The sequence below is a fragment of the Papilio xuthus genome, unplaced genomic scaffold, assembly GCF_000836235.2.
Source record: "Papilio xuthus unplaced genomic scaffold, Pxut_1.1 DF826961.1, whole genome shotgun sequence".
NCBI lineage: Eukaryota > Metazoa > Arthropoda > Insecta > Lepidoptera > Papilionidae > Papilio > Papilio xuthus.
The window spans coordinates 2980399-2999752 of NW_013531688.1; the positions used below are offsets into that span (position 1 = coordinate 2980399).

Below are 19354 nucleotides of genomic sequence, written 5' to 3' on the forward strand. Positions count from 1 at the left end.
TAATTTGGCAAGTAGAAACATAAAAACAAAACGTCATAAGTTGACATTTAGCATTTATAGTTTATATACCGTAAAATAATAATTAAGAATATTAAATAGGTTAAATCTTTATAGATAAGTTATTAAATATATAATAAAATGATATCACGAAAAGGTCAGAAAGCGATTAACGAAGGGGTTGTGGGAAAATATGTGAAGAAAGATACACCACCCGATCTACCAAGTATGTTGCTTATAAAGTGTCATGTTTTATTGTTTATGATTTAGCGAAAACTTATTTACTTTACAAATTAAATAAAAAACGAAGTCAAAGGTTTTCTGTAAATGTATTTTATGGTGTGTTACTACTTTACAGTAATAAATGTCTGGACAACGGGAAATAATAGGAGACCTAGAAGCCAACCATTTGCGGCAAGCGATGGAGGGTCTCAAGCGATGGAAAACAAGTTCGGTAAAGCTCAAACTATGAGTGGTCATGCTGGAAAGTATACGCCCAGTGAATCAGTACCAAACTTAGCACATAGGTACATACTTCGGAGTAAATGTTCTGAACTTGATGTGACATACATATAATAACATTATCATACTAAAATATTGTAGGTTTGCAAGTTTATCAACCAGTGATGCAGCTAGTTCATCCAGCAATTATAATTCCCAATATCATCTGGATTTAAACATGGTATTTTGCTCAATTTATTACAAATGTTATTCTTAATTTTCTAAGCAAACATTTTATGGTTGTTACAATTTTAGGCATCACATTCAACTCTAAATGAAGTAGATGATTCATTTAGCCGTCAGCCCAGTTACAGGTATTATAGGCAACAACAACCTGAGGATCCTATTTATCAAAATCAACAGCAGGTAAGATAACTATAAATACAATTTGAGATATACTATGAAGACACACCAGCTAAAAATTGTCTAGTTGAAGTAACCATGGGTTTCTGAGATCAAAATGTCCGTTTTAAACATGTTAACTGTTTTGTGAAAGATGAGACACAAATGATGATATATTTTAACCAGAGATTTTGGTGTCATAAACCCATGGTAAGTATGCACTTACCGTGGGTTTAAATTAAAATACAGACTTGTAATAGGTCCAGCAACAGAAACAACAGCAGTACAGTTCCAGGGAGTCCAGCATGCCGAGGATCTCTTCAAATCTGAGTATAACACCACGACTGCATCCCCCATCACCTCATTCTATTCATTTACATACTTGTACTGACTGTAAGTATTAACATATATAATTTTTTTTTATCACATCTTTAGATGAAATTTGGTGTCACTTTGAAGTAAAAGTTTATCACAGATGATCTAATAAATAGTTTTCTGAACTAGATGTTGTATTGAACAAAACAATGATTTTATTTTCTTGCAGCTTACACAACCGTGAGTCAGTCATCACCAATATATTCAAACTATGTGAATGCGTCTGCACTTCCCTATCATAACAAAGGTCCGGGCAGCAGCATTATCTCCAGTAATCAAGGTACTTGTTGCAATAAATGTTACTAACTGCTTATCCTATCTTCTTAGCCAATATTCTTTCATTTTTTAAATTAAATTAGAATAATAATTATTCCCAAAATGTTGAATTCATAATTTTTCAATGAAGAATTGAAGATTGAAGAAGAGGCATTTGAGCTCTTTAATCCTTGGTCTGCCAATGTCCTACACAAATTATTATTACAAATATTGTATTAGGTTCAGAGGAATGTGAGTTGCCATTGCCCCCGGGCTGGTCGGCGGACCGCACGTTGCGCGGCCGACGGTACTACATGGACCATAACACGCAGACTACCCATTGGACTCATCCTCTGGAGAGTGTGCCGCAGCCCTGGCAGAGGGTTTCTACACCACATCATGGAGTATATTATTTTAAGTATGAATATATTTCTAATTTATAAATTTCAGCTTACATTGAATGATATAGTATTAACACATTTTATTCTATATACTATGTTTAGTTAGTATTAAAAATATCAGCAGATGAGTGAGTGCAGCATTGTGGTTCTGAATGTGTAAATTCTTGTTTTCAACAACCTAATACTTTATAGTATGTTTTTACCTCACCGATAATTGTTTTTTGTTGCAGTGAAATAACTCATCAAACAACATATGCACATCCTTGCCTTGTAGGTGGTTGTTACTTGGTCAGTCCACTTGTTCCTACCCTTGTGCCACCATATTTACTTGAAGAGATACCTCACTGGCTCATTGTTTATTCTAAAGGTAAAGTTATTTTAACCTTAAGGCTTAAGGTCATGGCTCTGTTCATTTTTAAACTACAAATTATAAGATTTTTAGATTTAATTAACAGTTATAATCATAACACAATATAAATTACTATTTTAATTCACAAAATAATAATAAAGTAACAATTTATTATATCAGCGGATCAAGAGCTAGATCACAAGTTGCGTTGGAACATGTTCCGACTAAGTGAGCTGGACTGCTACTCGGACATGCTGACGCGCCTCTACAAGCAAGAGCTGCAGCTCATTGTAATGAAGTACGAGAGATATAGGTAAAAATAACATGTTCTAAAAAAATAACTTTTTCTAATCGAAGATCAAAACTTCTAGTTGTAAACAAAAGTGTGTTTAGTAGGCAGATAAATATATTATGTAATAAATGAGAAATTTAACCAAAAAATATATTCCAGATCTGCTTTACTGCAAGAATTAGAGCGAAGAAGGCGCGCCATCACTTACCACACACATCCTAACTACTGAGCTTATTTTATTGCCTTATAAAGCTGTGATTCTAATCATAAGTGATTATGTGTAATGTGATTCTATTTAGTGATGTAAGTGCCTTAAATGTTTTAAAAAACTATATTTATTATCATTAGCAATTGATGAAATTTTAATTCCCCAAAATATTTATATGAATTATATTGGTATTTTTATATTGTCAATTTTACTTTACCTTAAGCCTTAAAACCTTAAGCCCTTATTAGTTTTTAATGTTTGTATTGTAAATAACAACACATGCAGCATGTGGTACATTCAAGGAATTTTTAGGCTCCGAGGTCAATTTTGTTAAAATTATTGCAGTTTGATTTTTTTATTTTGTGTAAAAAATGACTAATAATTATTGTAATAATTTATTGACTATATTTTTGCTCTTGGACACATTCTTTAAAAAAAATTGTGGATGTGTAGCAAACGTTTTTTCTTATGCTTAAAAATTACAATACTTGCAAAGCAAGTGTAACATTTGCTTTTGTAACATTATTCTGTTTATTATTCTTCTAATTCCTCACTATCTACTATGGGTTTCTTTTGTCTCACTTCTTTTCCGTCCACTATGTCATACTCGTCCACTTTCTTGAATCCAGATATTCTGTAAACTTTGGCATTCTTTATACCCAAGGTATTCGCCCACGCTCTCGCTAAAAAAAAACAAGAATTTTAGGCAGGTAATACAAAAAACAATAATGAAGAGTCCACAATTTTTAAATTCACTTGTAGGAAATATTAAAACCATTTCAGTCCGTATAGGTAATCCAAATAAGGCTATAATTTAAAAAAATGCCCGCAAAGAAACTTCTTTAAAGTGCATAAACCTGCGCTTTCCAGGCATACTTAATTTTATCGTTAAAATATTACTATCATACCTGGTGGCATGGATTGCTCTTCGTCTGATTTCAGACCATAATAATGTGCCCAATCCGCTTTGCCTTGATAAATGGCGAAAAGAAGCAAACCAAATGCATTCCACGCAACAAATCCGTAAGCTAAGCTGAGACGACGTTTCCATAAAAGTGCCTGATCTTCTGGAATCGGCTTTGTGGTTCGTCGGACAAATTTATGAAACCATTTATGTATCATTTTAACTTAAATATTAATTATATAATTTGGTAACCTAAGTTATTGTCAATTTCGAATTTTTTGAAGTCAAAACATCGAGCAAATAACAATACCTGTCTCTGGTCATCAATTTGTCAATTTTGACAATGTCAAAAAAATTGTTGCCATTGTAAAGAGGTTAAACATAAGTAATATTTTACTTTTTCTCAAAAAAACTTGTCATTTTTTTACATTCCAATGTGTGTGTTTGAAAATATAAATAGATTCATAAAGCTAGCTGCAGCTTAAAGAATAAGATTTCTTTTATTCTTTACTGAAAAATAAATCCTTCTTGATTTGGTATTCCTTCTATTCTAAAGAAGAAAAGAAAACTAAATGACATTTATTATAAACTGAATATCACCGGATATCTGAAAGCAATTTCAGATTTTGATACTTTAATTAAAAATTACGAACTTGTACGTAAAATTAAAAAAAAAACTATCTTTCTTATCAGATACAAAATGATGGTTAAAATGGGGCAGAGAACTTTTCGTTTATATAAACCAGTCTACCATAAGTCGTAAGTCTTTATATGCTCTTTGGTGTAATTCTTTAATTTAATTAAAGTGGCGCATCAATCAACAACCTAAAGTGGGCCCTGGCCTCTAGGAATAAAAGTTCCCACCTTTCACGGTTTCACGCCACCTTGACTTAGTCCAAGACTTGGAACTCCTGCTCCTCACTATTTCATCTTTGAATCGCAAATACTTGATGTTAACCTTGGCTTAAGCCAAAGAATCGAAGTAGCTATATAGCGAAATAGTTAAATAGACACCGTTTCCGTGACCGGAGTGAATAAGCAAGGTCGAAGGTCATTCGCGATTCGTGTTCATGCTATGGACGTAAAGACGAGCCGTGCCTGAAATACCCTGGTACTGCTGCTTTTACACGCTACGTCTACTTTGAATTTGTTGATTGAATTTGAGACTTGGTGTGTTTAAAATAAAAGTTCGTTAATACTACAGATAATATAATAAGGTTATTAATAATATTAGGTTATTATTATAGAAATTAAATATAAAGAGCCTGCTAAGTGATAATACAAAGTCCAAACGTTTTGTGCGTCTGTATATCGTTATATATGTTAAGTATAGCTCACATCTCTTAATGTAATGTATTAAATTATTGAGAACTTTATTACGATTGTGGGTAGTATAATATTAATATAAGAAGGCGTATAACTCATCAATACTTCCTATTCTTAGTAGTTTTGTAAAAAGGAAGGTAGCGCAATGTGTACATTCACCGATATTTCTCTTTGGATTTCGTGTGGCGGCTCGCTGCATGTAAAACCTTTGCTAAGGTCGACGCGGCATTGCTTTGTTTACATTGATACGACACGAATCTATGAAACGGCTCTTCTAAGTTACCCGAGGTTTGAGAGAAACAAATGGGAAAATCTAACAAAAAGTACGGTAATACTCTGTAATAGATGTACGGCTGTAGTGCTGGAACCTTTTTCAAAATTTATAAAAAATATTTTACATTTACCAATTGGGTACTACGTAAATAAAATAAACATTCTTTTTTTTTCAGATTTAAAGCTGAGCGTATCAACGCGTTAAGAAAACAGTATGATTCTTTCATCGAAGAAGACAAAAAGCGTAAAGACCGCAATGAGTATATTCTAGAAAGACTTGACAAAATTCGTACCACCTCTGCCATCGTACAAGTGCGTAATACACCAAAGGTAGGTTTCGTTACGTATATAATATAATAGCATGATGCCTTAGTGAATTAATATGGTATTTAAGCAAATCGCTTTAAGTGGAACCATATCTTACTGTTGGGTAATAATCGGTTTAAAACCTTTAAACCGATTATTACCCAACAGTAAGATATTAACTTTAACCTTCATTTAATATTTTTCAGGATTATTTTACTACAGGAAACCAAAACCTCGTTTACGATCGTAAACATTACATGTCAAATATATTACCCATGTATGAAAAACCACAATATTGTTTGAACCCAGTCAACAATTTTAACTTAACGATGCCAATCCAAAATGAACAAGAGATTCTCAAAGAAATTAGTAAAAAATATATTCTTATTCCAAGATTCAGGAATATATTGGAAAATAATGATAATCATCTTTTAAAATCTAACATTGACGATAATTCTGATTGGAGAAAGAAATACAGTATCTTAGAAGAATTAAAGCAAAACGAAAAAGAAGACAAACAGAAAACTAATTTGAACATTTGTAAAGACTTTACAACAATAAATATTAAAGACGGAGAATTGAACTACAACAAAATTGAAGAACCAAAACTTCAACCTGAACTTCTTTTATCGGAATATAACAAAAATTCATCCAAAACACTACAAGATAATTCAGGGGAGATCGCTTATTTTGATGAAGTAAATGATACTGAAATCAATAAAGTTCAAAAGCCAGAAATCAAAAAAGATTTTAGTAATAATTCTAAAAACAGCAAAGATTTCAATAAGCCTATTTCGAATAGTCAAACTGAAAATCTTACACAAAATACAGATAGTAAAATGCAACCCATGACCTATGTAACAGCACCGCAAGAAAGTCCAACACGAGATGACAATATTAATGTTATTGACGAACTTCCAAATGAAGGAGATGTGGTTGAGACAGATCTTAACAGTAAAGATTTAACACAGAAGGAAAAAATGCAAACTGAATATGAGAGGGAATTAAAACCAAAAGAAGAAGATATTCCAGTGGAAAAAGTGCAGTATTCAAATATCAAATCCGAAAGTGAGGATCTCAAGGAAACTGCACAATCTGCGAACTATCATCAGGATAAAGGAAAACATGAAGTATTTGAAGAAAATAACATTAAATCAAATATTGATTCTGACATAAAACGCGATAACAATATTTCAAAGGATTTGAATTCGGAACAGACATCGCAACCTCCAGGTGTAGATGGACCTTTACTGATAGAAAATATTAACTCCACTGTACCAAATACAGAACAAGAAGAAGCTAACCCAAAGCTAAATCAAATAGAGTCACATGAAGAACAAAAAGCACCCATAATAGCTAATATTAATCCTGTTGTACAAAACTTAGAAAACATTAGTACTGACGCTCAAATTCACGAATTTGAGACAGAGCAAATGGAGATGTTTCATTCAGGACCGAATGTTACCGAGTACGCATATGATCAAACAGGCAATGTTGTAAATGATGGTTATGTAAATACTGTCGGTTATGCACAAGACGAAAACTACGCTTATTATGAAGGTACTCAGCAACAACAGCTTTATTCCACAGATATAAATGATCATGAAGAGTCCACTGAGCAGTATGATCCTCATTACGAGGCACAATATGCTAAATATGAGAATCAAGATCATATAATCGACGAACAGTATGAAAACTACGAAGCCGAAGAGAATATCACGCAGCAACAATTGTACGATCAAGTTCAATATGAAGAACCAGATTATAATGTCATTCAGGAAGTGGAAAGAGAACTGGACGCTGAACAGAATTATAATAATATTGAGCAATCTATAGACGACAATATTACCAACATTATTGACGAAGCCATAGTACCTGAAGACGAATCCGAGCCAGTTGCCGAAAATCCGGTACCAACTAGTTAAATATGATGCAGAGGATTTTGTTAAATATTCTTTGATTTCCTCTTATGTTACGAATCTTCTTATGTTATAAATGGCTTTTGGTTTTTAAACTTATGTTTTGTTTCAAAGTAAATTTAAATTAAATTATTCAAACTTTCGTGAGACATTATACTAAACTGATATATAAACACGGCTAAACACTCACGTATATTCGTCCGGTGGCGGCACCGACTAGTTTCGAGCCCATCGGGGGCCCTTCATCAGGATGAGTGGTACTGGTATTATTTGAAATTGAATTCGATTAACTTTTCCACCCCTTGAAAAGATTTAACCGAGAATGGTTACCGTTAAAATACCGTCTATGGCTTAGTGGGAACTGCGCGGGTTAGTACAGCACATCTAACCTTGTTATGGATCGCTTCGATACTGAGTTATGCGTTATTCAATCTGGCACCAATCGCTTAATTATGTCCTGCGTCTAAGACCTGAGTCTACCTTCACAATTTTGCAGCTATAAACCCCACTATTTGTTAAACCACCGTTTACCCTCTTAAAGTGGATCGATTATATATGAAGAATTTAAGAAAATACTTTTAGAAACAAATGACACTTTATTTAAGTTTACAATACATCTAATATAAAAATGTAATTTAATAGGTTATGGGTCCAGTTCTATTCAAGATATAACCAAAGTCTTGACAAGCTCAGCCCACAATCTTTCAGGTATCTCCTCTTGAGCAAGCATCATTGCTCTTGCTACTTATTATGCGATTCTCTCTATTTATTATGCGATTCTCTCTCGCTAACGCCATTTTGTACCAGCGTATATGGCATTTTTAGTCTGTTATGAATGCCAAATTCCAACATAACTTTCTGTACCTGGGTATTTACGAATTCACCTTCATATTCATTTTTCATTTGTTCAACTTGCAGTATTATCTTTCAGCTTGGCTTCAATTTTGATCGATCCTTTACCTATGGCATTATTCGTCTTCCCATCAGCCGTAGTTACGGTGTGACTCCCATTGAATAGCTTGAAAAAAGATGTCATCATAATATGGTATCTTTATACCACTTGTCACGATCAATATTTCGCCAATGGTGTTCAAAGAGGGTAAAATCATATTACTTTCTCTGTAGATTTTTGAGCAACAAGTCTCTTTGGGCAATGTTTCTTAAGGTGACTCCTTTTCCTTACAGACAAATCATCTCACCTTCTAATCCTGATTCAGTTTAATTGTAAACGCTTGCTTCTTCCAATTTTGTTTACGGTCTTAGCTGCCATAGTTTTACAATGTGATTGTCTATCGACACAATTTAGAGCTTTCTCATGTGCGCACAGTTGATTTGTGAGATTCTCTTGTGACTTGTGAGGTACAGTGTTATCCTTTGATGTTAGCATCTGCCGAATCCATACAGAATCGGACGAATTTCACAATTACATCGTACAGGCGGTCCTCATTTACGCCTTCATACAGCTTATGTAGTTCTTTTCACACCTCCTTTGACGTTCTGAATCTCATTACTTTTTCAAGAGCTTGGTCCAATATGTTAATAGTTATTAAAAGCAAATCCGTGCTATCATTTCTTACATATGCCTTCATAGGAGTACTATAAGCAGCCAAAGGTCCTGCAGCTGGTCCATCTCCAACTTTACCAGGCTTTTCTATCTTGCCTTCGACAACATTCAGCAGTTCAATTCCTCGGAGAATTGTTAACATCCAGAACTTCCAGTGTTGGGTACTTCTCGTCAATTTTGGTTATTTGAACTTTGGATAACACCATTGTTCTAGCAATTGAACTAGATCCATAACCTCATAAATTGGATTTTTATATTCGATGTGTCGTAAAGTTAAATGAGGTTTTGTTTATTTCTAAAAGTATTTTCTTAAATTCTCCATATTTGATCGATCCACTCACGTCACCGTGGGTTCGATTCTTGTCATTCGACTTTTCTCTAACGGTATTAACAAGAGGTTAAATTAGTAAACTAACAAAAACCTGCTAATATTTCAAATAAAACAATAATAAAATAACATTCAAGTTTTCGAGTTTTCTTTTTGTCGGCCTGTTTATTTCTATTCATCATCATCATATACGTCCTCCTAAATCGTCCACTGTTGAGTGTACGCCTCCATCATCGATTGCCACAATGCCCGGTATAAAGAGAGAAACACATATATAATTCTTATTTCTTTACTATACTAACAGTTAATATAATGTTATTTAAGCTAAGGGTATATTCGCTAACTCCGCCGCTTGTTCTGGGATAAGCGGTTCACGAGGTTTTTTCCAATGGAACTCGTCCCATGGTAGTTTTTCAAGACCTGTCGCCCAGTGATGTATCCTGCATCTCACATTGACTTCTTCCTTGTTATTTATCTGTAATTGAAAACGTTTTTAAGATTACAACATGCAAATTATCATAAAAAAAATATTATATTTAATGTTATCAAAAAGTTTCCATACATAATCCATTAAAGCAAAAAAGTTTTCACAGTATTTAATTTATACTTAAATGGAAATCCATTTAATAAGTATGCTTTAGTGTCACATTAAAAACTATTTTACCTTGACAGTCACATAAAATTCTTTCTCCTGCAAAGACAGATCAGGACCTGAGATTTTGACTGGAGGCATAGTTATAGTATCTTCTGGCACCACAAATCCTGCTTTCCGGAAAGATGTCCGCACATGCCAAGGTTCCAGTGTCCAGGGTTCAGTTTTGCTCATAGTTATCTGTAGTACTAGGCGTGACAAACAGCTCATAGTCTGTAAATGTTTACGACATAGTCCTTCAAATATAATCAAGTAATTCTAATTAATAACCAACTTCAAAATTATTGATGTAAAAATCACCACACCATGATGGAGGACAATTACCCTACAGTTGGTTGTAAAGGTGCCATATGCATTGTAAGCTTAATACAATAGCTGTTATGACAATGTGCAGTCAGCTAGACTCTAGTTTTAGTGGCAACTGCAGTAAGTGTGGTAAATTTGTGTAAGTTAAGGGTAAGTTTTCAACTTTATACTAATTATTAGTAGTCAGTTTACTAAAACTGGTACTGCCCTTATGTATATTCTAGTATTTCTAAATAAATTATAAATGTAAACAATATACCCTTTGTACATATGGAGAACTGAAATTGCTTTTGTCTTTCGGCTTGTTTTCATCAACCTTATACTTTGCTATGTTTTCTGGTGTAGCATACACTGCCAAGCCTGGTACAAGGAAGTTCTTGTAGGCTTTGGCGGGACTCAGAGTCAAAACATCTCCAGTCTCTCCGACACCTAGAAAGATTTTAATATGTTATATTTATAACATTAGTTGAAATATCCTTTAATAAAATAATGCATGCAAACAACATTGCTGTAAATATCCACATATTAACAAATTATTCTATTTAATTGTGTACGAAAATAAATTTGAATTTTTTTGAAGCTTGTTTAAAAAAACTATCATCAATCATAATAAATTGTCTTTTCAGGGTATTCTACCTATTATAAAGTTTAAATGAAATAAAAATCAAAAGATTTACTTTAAATTACCATCGATAAATTGGTTCAAGATTATCTTCATGTCTGGCTTCTTTACAACATTTGTGTCTTCCACTAAATCATAGACAAAGTGCCTCCCTCTCATTTTAGCAGGTTTTCCGTGTTTCTTGTGCAACGGTGGAGGCCATCTTCTCCGTAAAATAAAAGTATTCTGTAAAGTAAACGAGGATTGTTTTTAATTCATTATTTTTAGTGCTTTACAAACCTAAAAGTGCTTTAAATTACACCTACTCTAGTTTGATTCACTAATAACGATTTTGAGGGTGTGGCTATGTTGCAAATAGCACGTATTCCCAACATATTCGATATCCTTAACAGCTGCAACTAAAAAGAGTCAATTTATAATTACAATAATCAAATCATAACCAAAAATGTTTATTCGACTTTGACTTAAAGTAAAAGTAAGGTTAGAATAAAGAGTATGTATCGTAAGATGTTTATTTGTGCATTTCAGCATTTGGCTAGAATTTCAACTTTTAATATAAATTAGTTGGCAGCGCAAATAGACTGATTAAGTTAGATTTAATTAATCACATTATACAACGTTTATCTGTTTTAAATGTGGAGCTTTACGAGGCGTAGCTTTGTATTCTGTAAAGTTGAAAGCCTGGATTTGCGATTTTTTTACTTTTTAAAACGTCAATTACAGTTCTTACTCTTTGATCGACGGTATTTGCGTGGGTATTTTGTTGTATAGTTCCACTGATAATTCGTAATTTGTTTGAATTTTGCAGTAAGCATTAGTTGCATTAGTTTTAAATATTTTTGCAAGTCATTTTCTCTCGTTGAATCCAATAGTTTTCGGAGTTTGTGAAAAGTAAACCTGAAGACTAAAAATGGATGATGACGCTAGTTCCGATGCACAGGTATGGGCAATAAAAATATAACCTAATATTATATGGTAAAATGCGGTGTGAAAACTTAATATTTAATCGTAAAAATGTTTTAGAAATGTACTTCGGAGAGTCCAATGGATACCGACGAAGGCCCTTTGATAAATGAAAATTCGAATGGATTGTCTCATCTTTTAACGGAAGGCGAATTTAACAGTGTCGACGCTGGTGTTGTGGACGAATCGTCAACATCAAATCAAGCTTTTCTCAATGCGGTCGAGCTTTCAGCAGGTAGTGTTGGTGATTATTTGGAAAATAACGCCACTGGTTTCAGCAGAGACAATTTCGACGTCGGTGATAACGCTGTAGAATTTTCTAATGAGTCAAGTAACGCGCTAACCGATGGGGACTCTCGATTGAGTGAACCTGTTTTTAAAGCCGTTATTTCAGATGTGGAAGATAGTCAAGATGGGAAGGTCAAGGGGAAATCAGACAATGTACATGACAATGCTGCCGAAATCACAAACAATATTAAAATGCCAGCTCAACCTGAGAATACAGAAGACTCAAAGTTAGAGGAAATTGACTGCGCTGGTAATAATTCCAAACCCCGTAAATTGGTCAGAGAAATAAATAATGTTTCTGAAGATACTGCTCTAGGCAAAGATAAGGTAATTAAATATTTTTATTTATTTTCACCAATGGGATTACATTACTTGTATTATTATGAGATATATGCCATACTTAATACCAGTACTGAAATTAAAGGTCACCAGTGAGTCATATAATATTGCTTCACTAATTATGATAAAAAATTGTAAACATTTAGTTTATCTAATAGAAGAAATAATCAAATATTTTATATTACATAAATAAAATTCTGTAGGTAGATCGTAATCTGTGATAAATATATCTAGACTGTAATGAGTTGTAAAGTTTGCAAAGTCCACCAATTGCTGCAATTTGTTAGTTTAAATTGTAGCAATATTTTTGACTAGCTAACATTATTTACATTATTTTAGGTAAGTGAAACAATAAATAAGGGTTTTCCAGAAAAACAAAATTCTGATTTAAACAATGATTTAACTGACAGACTGATGGATGATAAAGTTCTGAATGATGCCAAAGCAAAGACTGAAGTGAGTTTAACTATAAAACCCAAAACATAACATATTAAATTTGTATAGGTATAAAGTTTTAAACATTAATACTAATTTTTTATAAGAAAATATGCACAATAAATGCTATATCTGAATGACCATTTGTAATTTTTTTACGTAATTTAGTTCAATGTAGAGGGAAAAATTGGTGGGGCTGAAGAGACAGAAGTAGTATCTGAGGATGAGCTGCCCGCTGTCCAGAAGCCAAGTGTAAAGGATGCTGAAAATGTGTCTGATGATGAACTACCAGGACCTAAGCCTGCTGACCTACCAGCAGATACTGAGGTTATTGTCAATATTTTTTTTTTATTTAAAATTATATACTTGATCTAATATAATTTTTATGTTCATTTTAATCTTTGGCAAAAGGTCAGGAGTAAATATTTATGAAATAGTTTTAAAACTATTAAAGCATTAGTTTCTTATTTTCTTATAAGTATCTTTACTTGAATATAATATCAAAATTTATCAAAACTGAAGATGCTTTAACAATCTAGTTATAAAAATCATAAAAAGGTCAACTGTAACTAGTGATAATCATAAGACACATACAAGTTCTTTCAAAACATATCCAAACTATTTACAGACATGTGATAATAAGACAACTTCACAATTGGAAATTGTAAATAACACTAAACAGTATAAATTACAAAAGAAGACACGCCAAATAATGGTCAAGTATTTTAGTAAATATGTATAAATAGGCAAGGTTGCATTTATATTTTTTTTAATAAGGTATTATTTGTATAAAAAGATGTTTATTTTAATTTCAGGTTGTATCTGAAGATGAATTGCCATCATCTAAAAAAGAGTCAAAAGAATCTCGGAAGAGAAAACCTGATGAAGAGAGAGATGGTTATGATCCAGGATCACCCACATCTGAAGGTGAATCATCTAATAAGAAGCAGGCTGTTGCTAAGGTTAGTTACAAATATTCAATTATTTTTACATTCACTTTTTAAGTATGAAACTTTTAGAGCTCATAGATGTAATTTTTTAAATGCACATATGAATTGTGGAATGACTGAAATGAACCTGCAGTTTTATTTTGTGAAAGGCTTGAAATAAAATTAACAGTTCATTTTATTTCAAAAGAGTGAACCTCTTTAAAGGTTGGCAATGCATCTGTGGTTCTTTTTTTTTTATCTCTGATCTCTGATGTTCAGAGTTGCACATATTCATATGTGTCAATTAATTCTTTTTATGAAGGCTGCTAGTACTTGCTTGCCCCTTAATGATATAAAAAAATTATTGCCCTGATATTTGTATTCTTCAATTAGATTTTTCCTGATATTATCAATGTTCTTTTAGTATGTAACCATTTTTTTTCTTCAGAATGGTGAAAGTAAACCGATACCTGCGGAGAAAAGATCATCCATTGATGAAAAACCTAAGAAGAAACCTCTTCCCGAGCTTGACAAGTACTGGAAAGTTGTTAATGATGACCCCACTGACTTCACTGGATGGACATATTTGTTACAATATGTAGACCAAGAGGTGAGTTGGTTAATATGAAAGTGCGGTGAAAAAGAAAGATAGAATTAACATGATGAAATATTACGCTAATCTTATTGCTTTGTGAAGCGATAAGAACTGAATATATTATGTGGATTGGCAAGGGCCAACTGAATATTATATTGTTTTGTGTTTGATATGTGTATATGAGAAACATTTTAATACAAGTGTTATGTGTTTGTCAGAGCGATGTGGAGGCTGCTCGAGAGGCGTACGACGCTTTCCTTTCTCACTACCCCTACTGCTACGGCTACTGGAGGAAGTACGCCGACTACGAGAAACGTAAAGGAAGTAAAAAGAAGTGTCTCGAGGTGAGTGCATATCCATGCTAATATTCATATAATTAAGTTATATAACTTGGTGAATCATGCGATATGAATTAAAATGAAATTCACTTGATTGTGTTCAAATAACACTTGGATTTACAATTGTTTTAGTTGTAACCGGTATTGTGCAATTATTTTTTTTCCCAACAGTGCAACGAGGCCGCCCACGTTGATATGGCAAATTCATCGGTTCGCACCGGACACTTGTATAAACGTCGCGTAGTTTTCGGTCTAGTGTATCATTGTTTGTGGTGTATAATTTGTATTTTACTTAAGTTTATGATGTATTGTTATAATGATATGTTTGTACATTACTTAAGTTGATGTTGATACATTGGAGATACTTAAGCGAATCTAATGACTAATCCATGTTAGGCATGGAGCGACACAGGTTTTAGCGAGGCTTTTAGCGCTTGAGTTAGCGATGGCGGCCGGCGGCGGCGGCGTGCGACGCGGCGGACACAGGTGTAATATGACCGACAAACATTTTATATACATTGGATGCAGGTGAGACGTTGCGACTCGACTCCAACGACTCACTTCATCATTTCCAAATTTATATGAGTAATATAATGCTATTTGATATTCCCTTGCTTGCATAGCGTTGTCGCTGCGGCGGCGACGCTCCGAGCACCGCGAGCACATCTCTCACCTCGCTATGTTGCAGGTTTTGGAAAGAGGTCTGAAAGCGATACCATTATCTGTGGACCTTTGGATACATTACCTGAATCATATAAAAGCAACTAGAAGTGAAGATCTACCGTATGTCAGATCTCAGTATGAAAGAGCTATAGGTAAGATAAAATTTTATTTTAATTACTACAATTTTGTTCTATATCTTCCTATATGCCATTTGTTCCGTTGTAAAATGTAAGCAAAATTCAGTGTTTATCATAATTTCAGAGGCTTGTGGGTTAGAGTTTCGTTCGGATCGTCTGTGGGAGTCTTATATAAAGTGGGAGGCGGAGAACGGCACCGCCCTCAACGTGACCGGCATCTATGACAGACTGCTCGCCACACCCACGCTCGGATATACCTCGCACTTTGATAAGTCAGTGACACAACTTTGCAGTAAACTTGATTAATCTTGTTATATTCTTACCTTTAGCGTTAGTTACAATAATGTCCTGAGCGCGAATGACCTTTGTGGTAGTAAAAAGTTGCAAAACGTTTGCATGTATCTGCAATTAGCCAAAAAATACTAGATGTATTACTTAGCTATGACCTACCTTTAATGAACAGATACAGAAATAAAATATTTCCCCATGAAAATTAGATAACTTAAACTAGTATAGGAATTGGAGATGTAAGTGTAATATTTTGTACTGGTGTGTAGTTTCCAAGAGCACGTGATGTCGGAGCCTGTGGGTGGTGTTGTGCCGCGCGGTGAGCTGGTGCGTCTGCGCAGTGAGGTGCGCGAGACGGCAGGTGCGCAGCCGCAGCTAGATCTGCCTCCTGGAGAAGACGAACCGCAGGATCACATTGTATGTACACAACTTCTTATCCTACTCATCCCAATTAAAAGTCTAATATAGGGTCAAATATCCTCACAATAAGAAACCTTTTTGCAACAAATGCTAAATGATAGTATCCTAAGCATGGAGTGAATTTATTTTTTTAATTGTACTCTCTCCTACAGAACTATAAGCATGGATCATCAGCCGAAATTGTTTTAGATTTAGTTTCACAAATCTCCACTTAGTAGCTGTTTAAGTTATCATTAATCGAGGGTGAGTGTGTCAGTTACAATATTTAATACGATCTGTGTCTTCAGGCGTCAGAGGAGGAAGCTCAGGCGATCAAGGAGCGCATTATCGCCGCTAGAAGGAAAGTGCACAAGACTACTGGCGAGGAGGTCGCAGCGCGGTGGGCGTTCGAAGAGGGGGTAAATATTTCATAGATCTTTTTTTCATACATTTAAATTGTATTTTCATGAAAAACATGATTTATGAACTTTGTATAAAAGAAATTGTATCTTGATGTTTTTAACATTCGTTGTTCCTTGTAGATAAAGCGACCTTACTTCCACGTGAAGCCGCTAGAACGTTGTCAGCTGAAGAACTGGAAGGCGTACCTGGAATGGGAAAAGCAGCACGGCACCTTTAAAAGGGCTCTCGTGCTGCACGAGAGATGTCTCATTGCTTGTGCACTGTACGAAGAGTTCTGGATGAGGGTACGTCTAAAAAATAGTGCCTATATTAGTGTATATTTATGTGATCTGTAGCTCTTGTCCGACTGACAATTTTGTAAGGGTATAGTTTTGATAGTGTAAATATTTTCCAGTTGGTGAAGTTTCTGGAGGAGCGCGCGGAATCGGAGGCCGAGGTTGCGGCTCTGCAGCGTGAGGTGCTGGAGCGCGCGTGCACAGTGCACCACCCTGACAAACCGGAGCTGCATCTGTACTGGGCGCACTTCGAGGAGGCGCAAGACCAGCCCGCGCGCGCCGCGGAAATACTCGACCGCATCGAGAAGACCTGCCCCACCTTAGTGCAGATACAGTACAGGTATAACTCTTTTCAAACATCTGAACGGCCCAAGGACATCGACGCGCTGTGCACTGCCCTCCTCTCGTACCCCGCCACTTCTAAATTGTGTATATTTTTATTCTACCCACACTTTTATATCAACACAATATCAACCAGTACTCATTAGGTACTGGTTGATATTCTTACCACGCACGCACTTAATAAGCACATAAGATCTCATAAGCAGAATAATTTTCAGGCGAGTGAATCTAGAACGTAGACGCGGCGACTACGAGAAGTGTTGCCAGCTGTACGAGTCGTACATCGCGGCGGCGAAGAGCAAGGCAATCGCATCCGCGCTTAGCGTTAAGTATGTGCGTTTCCTGTTCCACGTGCGCCGCGACGCTTCCGCCGCAAAAAGCGCCATCGACGACGCCATTGCCCGCGACCCACTCAACGTGCGTCTGCACATGCAGCGTCTGGATATAGCGCTGCACACGCCCGGCACGCCATACGAGATGTTGGAAGGTAACCGCCTTGTCTTGTTCATATTTGTATATAACGTCCACGATTACTAACATAAAAACAAATAATTTTTGGATGATGTGACAGAGTTGGCGATGTCCTACGAGCGCGAGGAGGGCGCGGAGCCGGAGAGCGCAGCGCTGATGGCGTGCCGGCGCCGTGAGCTGGCTGAGGAGCTGGGCTCAGCGGCGGCCGCACGCGCCGCGCATCGGCACTGGCGCATGCTCAGCAAACACCTGCGCAAGCGCGCGCGCAAGGACAAGCACGAACACCCGCCCCTGCCCACGTACGAACACACGACCCCGTACTTATTACTGCTCTCAGCGTTGGTTTCCGAGACTAAAATCTCCAAAAGATATCTTTATTCTCTTAGTCTAGTCTTAAACGGGAATTTTGGTCTCAGAAATCAATGTCAATCACTTAAATATGAATCTAAATGTGGCTATTATTATGAAACCATATAGTCTTTACTAAATGTATCGTCATATAACAGAGCTTCAATTGACCCGACAAAGAAAAAAGACGGCAGTACGATGGCAGTCGGCAGCGCCACCACGAATAGCGCCAACAGCGGGTATTACCAGACGCCAACCGCCACCGCGCAGTCCTACGACCAGTCTTACGCGCAGCCCTACCAGCCGCCCTGGGGCTACCAGCAGCCTCCAGGGCCCTACCAGCACCACCCTCACCCCTGGCCGCAGTACCCCAACTACTACTGAGATACAGCCCCCACCCACACTTAACCCATCTGGAACGTTCGCAATAGTGATACAGTAGAAATTTAATTATAAGTAAAAGATTATCTTACATTTTTCATTTCATTATGAAATTAAAATGTAATGATTGATGTTCTTTTGTTGTAATTTTTTGACAACTTTGAATAAATTGTATGACTTTATGCATTTGTTTTTTTTTTACCAAGTATAGCAATTTAACGTGTCTTGTGCGAGATGAGATGGTCACGACCTTCATATGAAAATAACGAAATTGTTAAGGTTGATGAATACATTACACATTTTGTTTATAAGTTTATTTCTTTGCATTAAATTTCGCCCTAAAGAGAATAAATTGCGGTGATGTAATTTAAACATAGATTTTACATGAAATAGATAAAAAACACTACACAAAACAAAATGTAATATTTTAAATTTACATAAAATGTATGTACATAAACCGTAGCTGATATCTGCGGGGTTAAGCAAAGTGCATTCGCTTCGAAGCGATTCTATAGTGAACTTCAAAATTTAATGTAACTGACGCGCGACAATCACGTAATTATCCAAAGTTATTGTCAGTTCTCTACATATTTGAAGTTCGCTATGGAATCGCTTCGCAGCGAATGAACTTTGTCTAACTCCGTTGATTTTTTGGCGTTTCGTCAGTGGAAACTTACGCTAAGCAATTTTACAGCAATCTAGATGAAACTACAAGAAAACATTACATTAACCTATTTCCATCTAGTGTAGATAAGATTTATTATATATTGTAGTTATACATTTTTAAAATAGATAAATTTATAAACTACTACAGAAATTG

At 35.3% G+C, this 19354-nt stretch overlaps 5 protein-coding genes across 9 annotated transcripts; 3 read left to right on the top strand and 2 right to left on the bottom strand.

The window, feature by feature from the left end:
* The first annotated feature begins 39 nt into the window (after window positions 1-39).
* Window positions 40-2880, top strand: sav (scaffold protein salvador). Its single transcript, XM_013315331.1, has 10 exons — window positions 40-223; window positions 356-524; window positions 601-679; window positions 754-864; window positions 1101-1233; window positions 1385-1495; window positions 1711-1888; window positions 2102-2238; window positions 2401-2533; window positions 2672-2880. The coding sequence occupies exons 1-10, from the start codon at window positions 139-141 to the stop codon at window positions 2739-2741; spliced, it is 1206 nt and encodes a 401-aa protein (XP_013170785.1). The 5' UTR covers window positions 40-138; the 3' UTR covers window positions 2742-2880.
* Window positions 2881-3101: 221 nt separating this feature from the next.
* LOC106120121 (uncharacterized) lies at window positions 3102-3946 on the bottom strand. Its single transcript, XM_013315334.1, has 2 exons — window positions 3629-3946; window positions 3102-3403 (listed from the first exon to the last, which is right to left on the bottom strand). Exons 1-2 carry the CDS (start codon window positions 3840-3842, stop codon window positions 3255-3257), a joined length of 363 nt encoding a protein of 120 aa, XP_013170788.1. The 5' UTR covers window positions 3843-3946; the 3' UTR covers window positions 3102-3254.
* Window positions 3947-4204: 258 nt separating this feature from the next.
* LOC106120118 (probable serine/threonine-protein kinase kinX) lies at window positions 4205-7547 on the top strand. 2 transcript variants are annotated; one of them, XM_013315329.1, is made up of 3 exons: window positions 4205-4383; window positions 5400-5553; window positions 5736-7547. In XM_013315329.1, the coding sequence occupies exons 1-3, from the start codon at window positions 4325-4327 to the stop codon at window positions 7452-7454; spliced, it is 1932 nt and encodes a 643-aa protein (XP_013170783.1). In that variant the 5' UTR covers window positions 4205-4324; the 3' UTR covers window positions 7455-7547. The 2 variants fall into 2 exon arrangements, with proteins under 2 accessions (XP_013170783.1, XP_013170784.1); XM_013315330.1 differs by lacking the exon at window positions 4205-4383 and adding an exon at window positions 5122-5273.
* A 2068-nt stretch (window positions 7548-9615) lies between these two features.
* Window positions 9616-11396, bottom strand: mRpL9 (mitochondrial ribosomal protein L9). Its single transcript, XM_013315333.1, has 5 exons — window positions 11226-11396; window positions 10986-11145; window positions 10558-10727; window positions 10005-10205; window positions 9616-9815 (listed from the first exon to the last, which is right to left on the bottom strand). The coding sequence occupies exons 1-5, from the start codon at window positions 11292-11294 to the stop codon at window positions 9660-9662; spliced, it is 756 nt and encodes a 251-aa protein (XP_013170787.1). The 5' UTR covers window positions 11295-11396; the 3' UTR covers window positions 9616-9659.
* A 243-nt stretch (window positions 11397-11639) lies between these two features.
* Window positions 11640-18641, top strand: Prp39 (pre-mRNA processing factor 39). Of its 4 annotated transcripts, XM_013315328.1 has the most exons (17): window positions 11640-11860; window positions 11944-12118; window positions 12278-12498; window positions 12850-12966; window positions 13114-13272; window positions 13761-13907; window positions 14323-14484; window positions 14688-14813; window positions 15496-15622; window positions 15732-15879; window positions 16165-16312; window positions 16603-16713; window positions 16837-17001; window positions 17112-17332; window positions 17553-17821; window positions 17906-18122; window positions 18312-18641. In XM_013315328.1, the coding sequence occupies exons 1-17, from the start codon at window positions 11831-11833 to the stop codon at window positions 18535-18537; spliced, it is 2769 nt and encodes a 922-aa protein (XP_013170782.1). In that variant the 5' UTR covers window positions 11640-11830; the 3' UTR covers window positions 18538-18641. The 4 variants fall into 4 exon arrangements, with proteins under 4 accessions (XP_013170782.1, XP_013170779.1, XP_013170780.1 ...); XM_013315325.1 differs by having other exon boundaries at window positions 11944-12498; window positions 18312-18640; XM_013315326.1 differs by having other exon boundaries at window positions 11944-12498; window positions 17906-18104; window positions 18312-18639.
* The last annotated feature ends 713 nt before the right edge of the window (window positions 18642-19354 follow it).

Excerpts from the sequence above, each read along its gene's own strand:
- Prp39 (XM_013315325.1), top strand. The coding sequence starts at position 11,831 with ATGGATGATGACGCTAGTTCCGATGCACAG. Across the intron at positions 12,967-13,113 it reads ATGCCAAAGCAAAGACTGAA|TTCAATGTAGAGGGAAAAAT; the intron begins GTGAGTTTAACT and ends TACGTAATTTAG. Across the intron at positions 17,333-17,552 it reads TTAGTGCAGATACAGTACAG|GCGAGTGAATCTAGAACGTA; the intron begins GTATAACTCTTT and ends AATAATTTTCAG.
- sav (XM_013315331.1), top strand. The coding sequence starts at position 139 with ATGATATCACGAAAAGGTCAGAAAGCGATTAACGAAGGGGTTGTGGGA. Across the intron at positions 1,496-1,710 it reads CATTATCTCCAGTAATCAAG|GTTCAGAGGAATGTGAGTTG; the intron begins GTACTTGTTGCA and ends ATATTGTATTAG. Across the intron at positions 1,889-2,101 it reads CATGGAGTATATTATTTTAA|TGAAATAACTCATCAAACAA; the intron begins GTATGAATATAT and ends TTTTTGTTGCAG.
- LOC106120118 (XM_013315329.1), top strand. The coding sequence starts at position 4,325 with ATGATGGTTAAAATGGGGCAGAGAACTTTTCGTTTATATAAACCAGTC. Across the intron at positions 4,384-5,399 it reads AAACCAGTCTACCATAAGTC|ATTTAAAGCTGAGCGTATCA; the intron begins GTAAGTCTTTAT and ends TTTTTTTTTCAG. Across the intron at positions 5,554-5,735 it reads AAGTGCGTAATACACCAAAG|GATTATTTTACTACAGGAAA; the intron begins GTAGGTTTCGTT and ends AATATTTTTCAG.
- LOC106120121 (XM_013315334.1), bottom strand. The coding sequence starts at position 3,842 with ATGATACATAAATGGTTTCATAAATTTGTCCGACGAACCACAAAGCCG. Across the intron at positions 3,404-3,628 it reads AGAGCAATCCATGCCACCAG|CGAGAGCGTGGGCGAATACC; the intron begins GTATGATAGTAA and ends GTTTTTTTTTAG.
- mRpL9 (XM_013315333.1), bottom strand. The coding sequence starts at position 11,294 with ATGTTGGGAATACGTGCTATTTGCAACATAGCCACACCCTCAAAATCG. Across the intron at positions 10,728-10,985 it reads CTTGAACCAATTTATCGATG|GTGTCGGAGAGACTGGAGAT; the intron begins GTAATTTAAAGT and ends AAATCTTTCTAG. Across the intron at positions 10,206-10,557 it reads GTTCTCCATATGTACAAAGG|ACTATGAGCTGTTTGTCACG; the intron begins GTATATTGTTTA and ends AAACATTTACAG.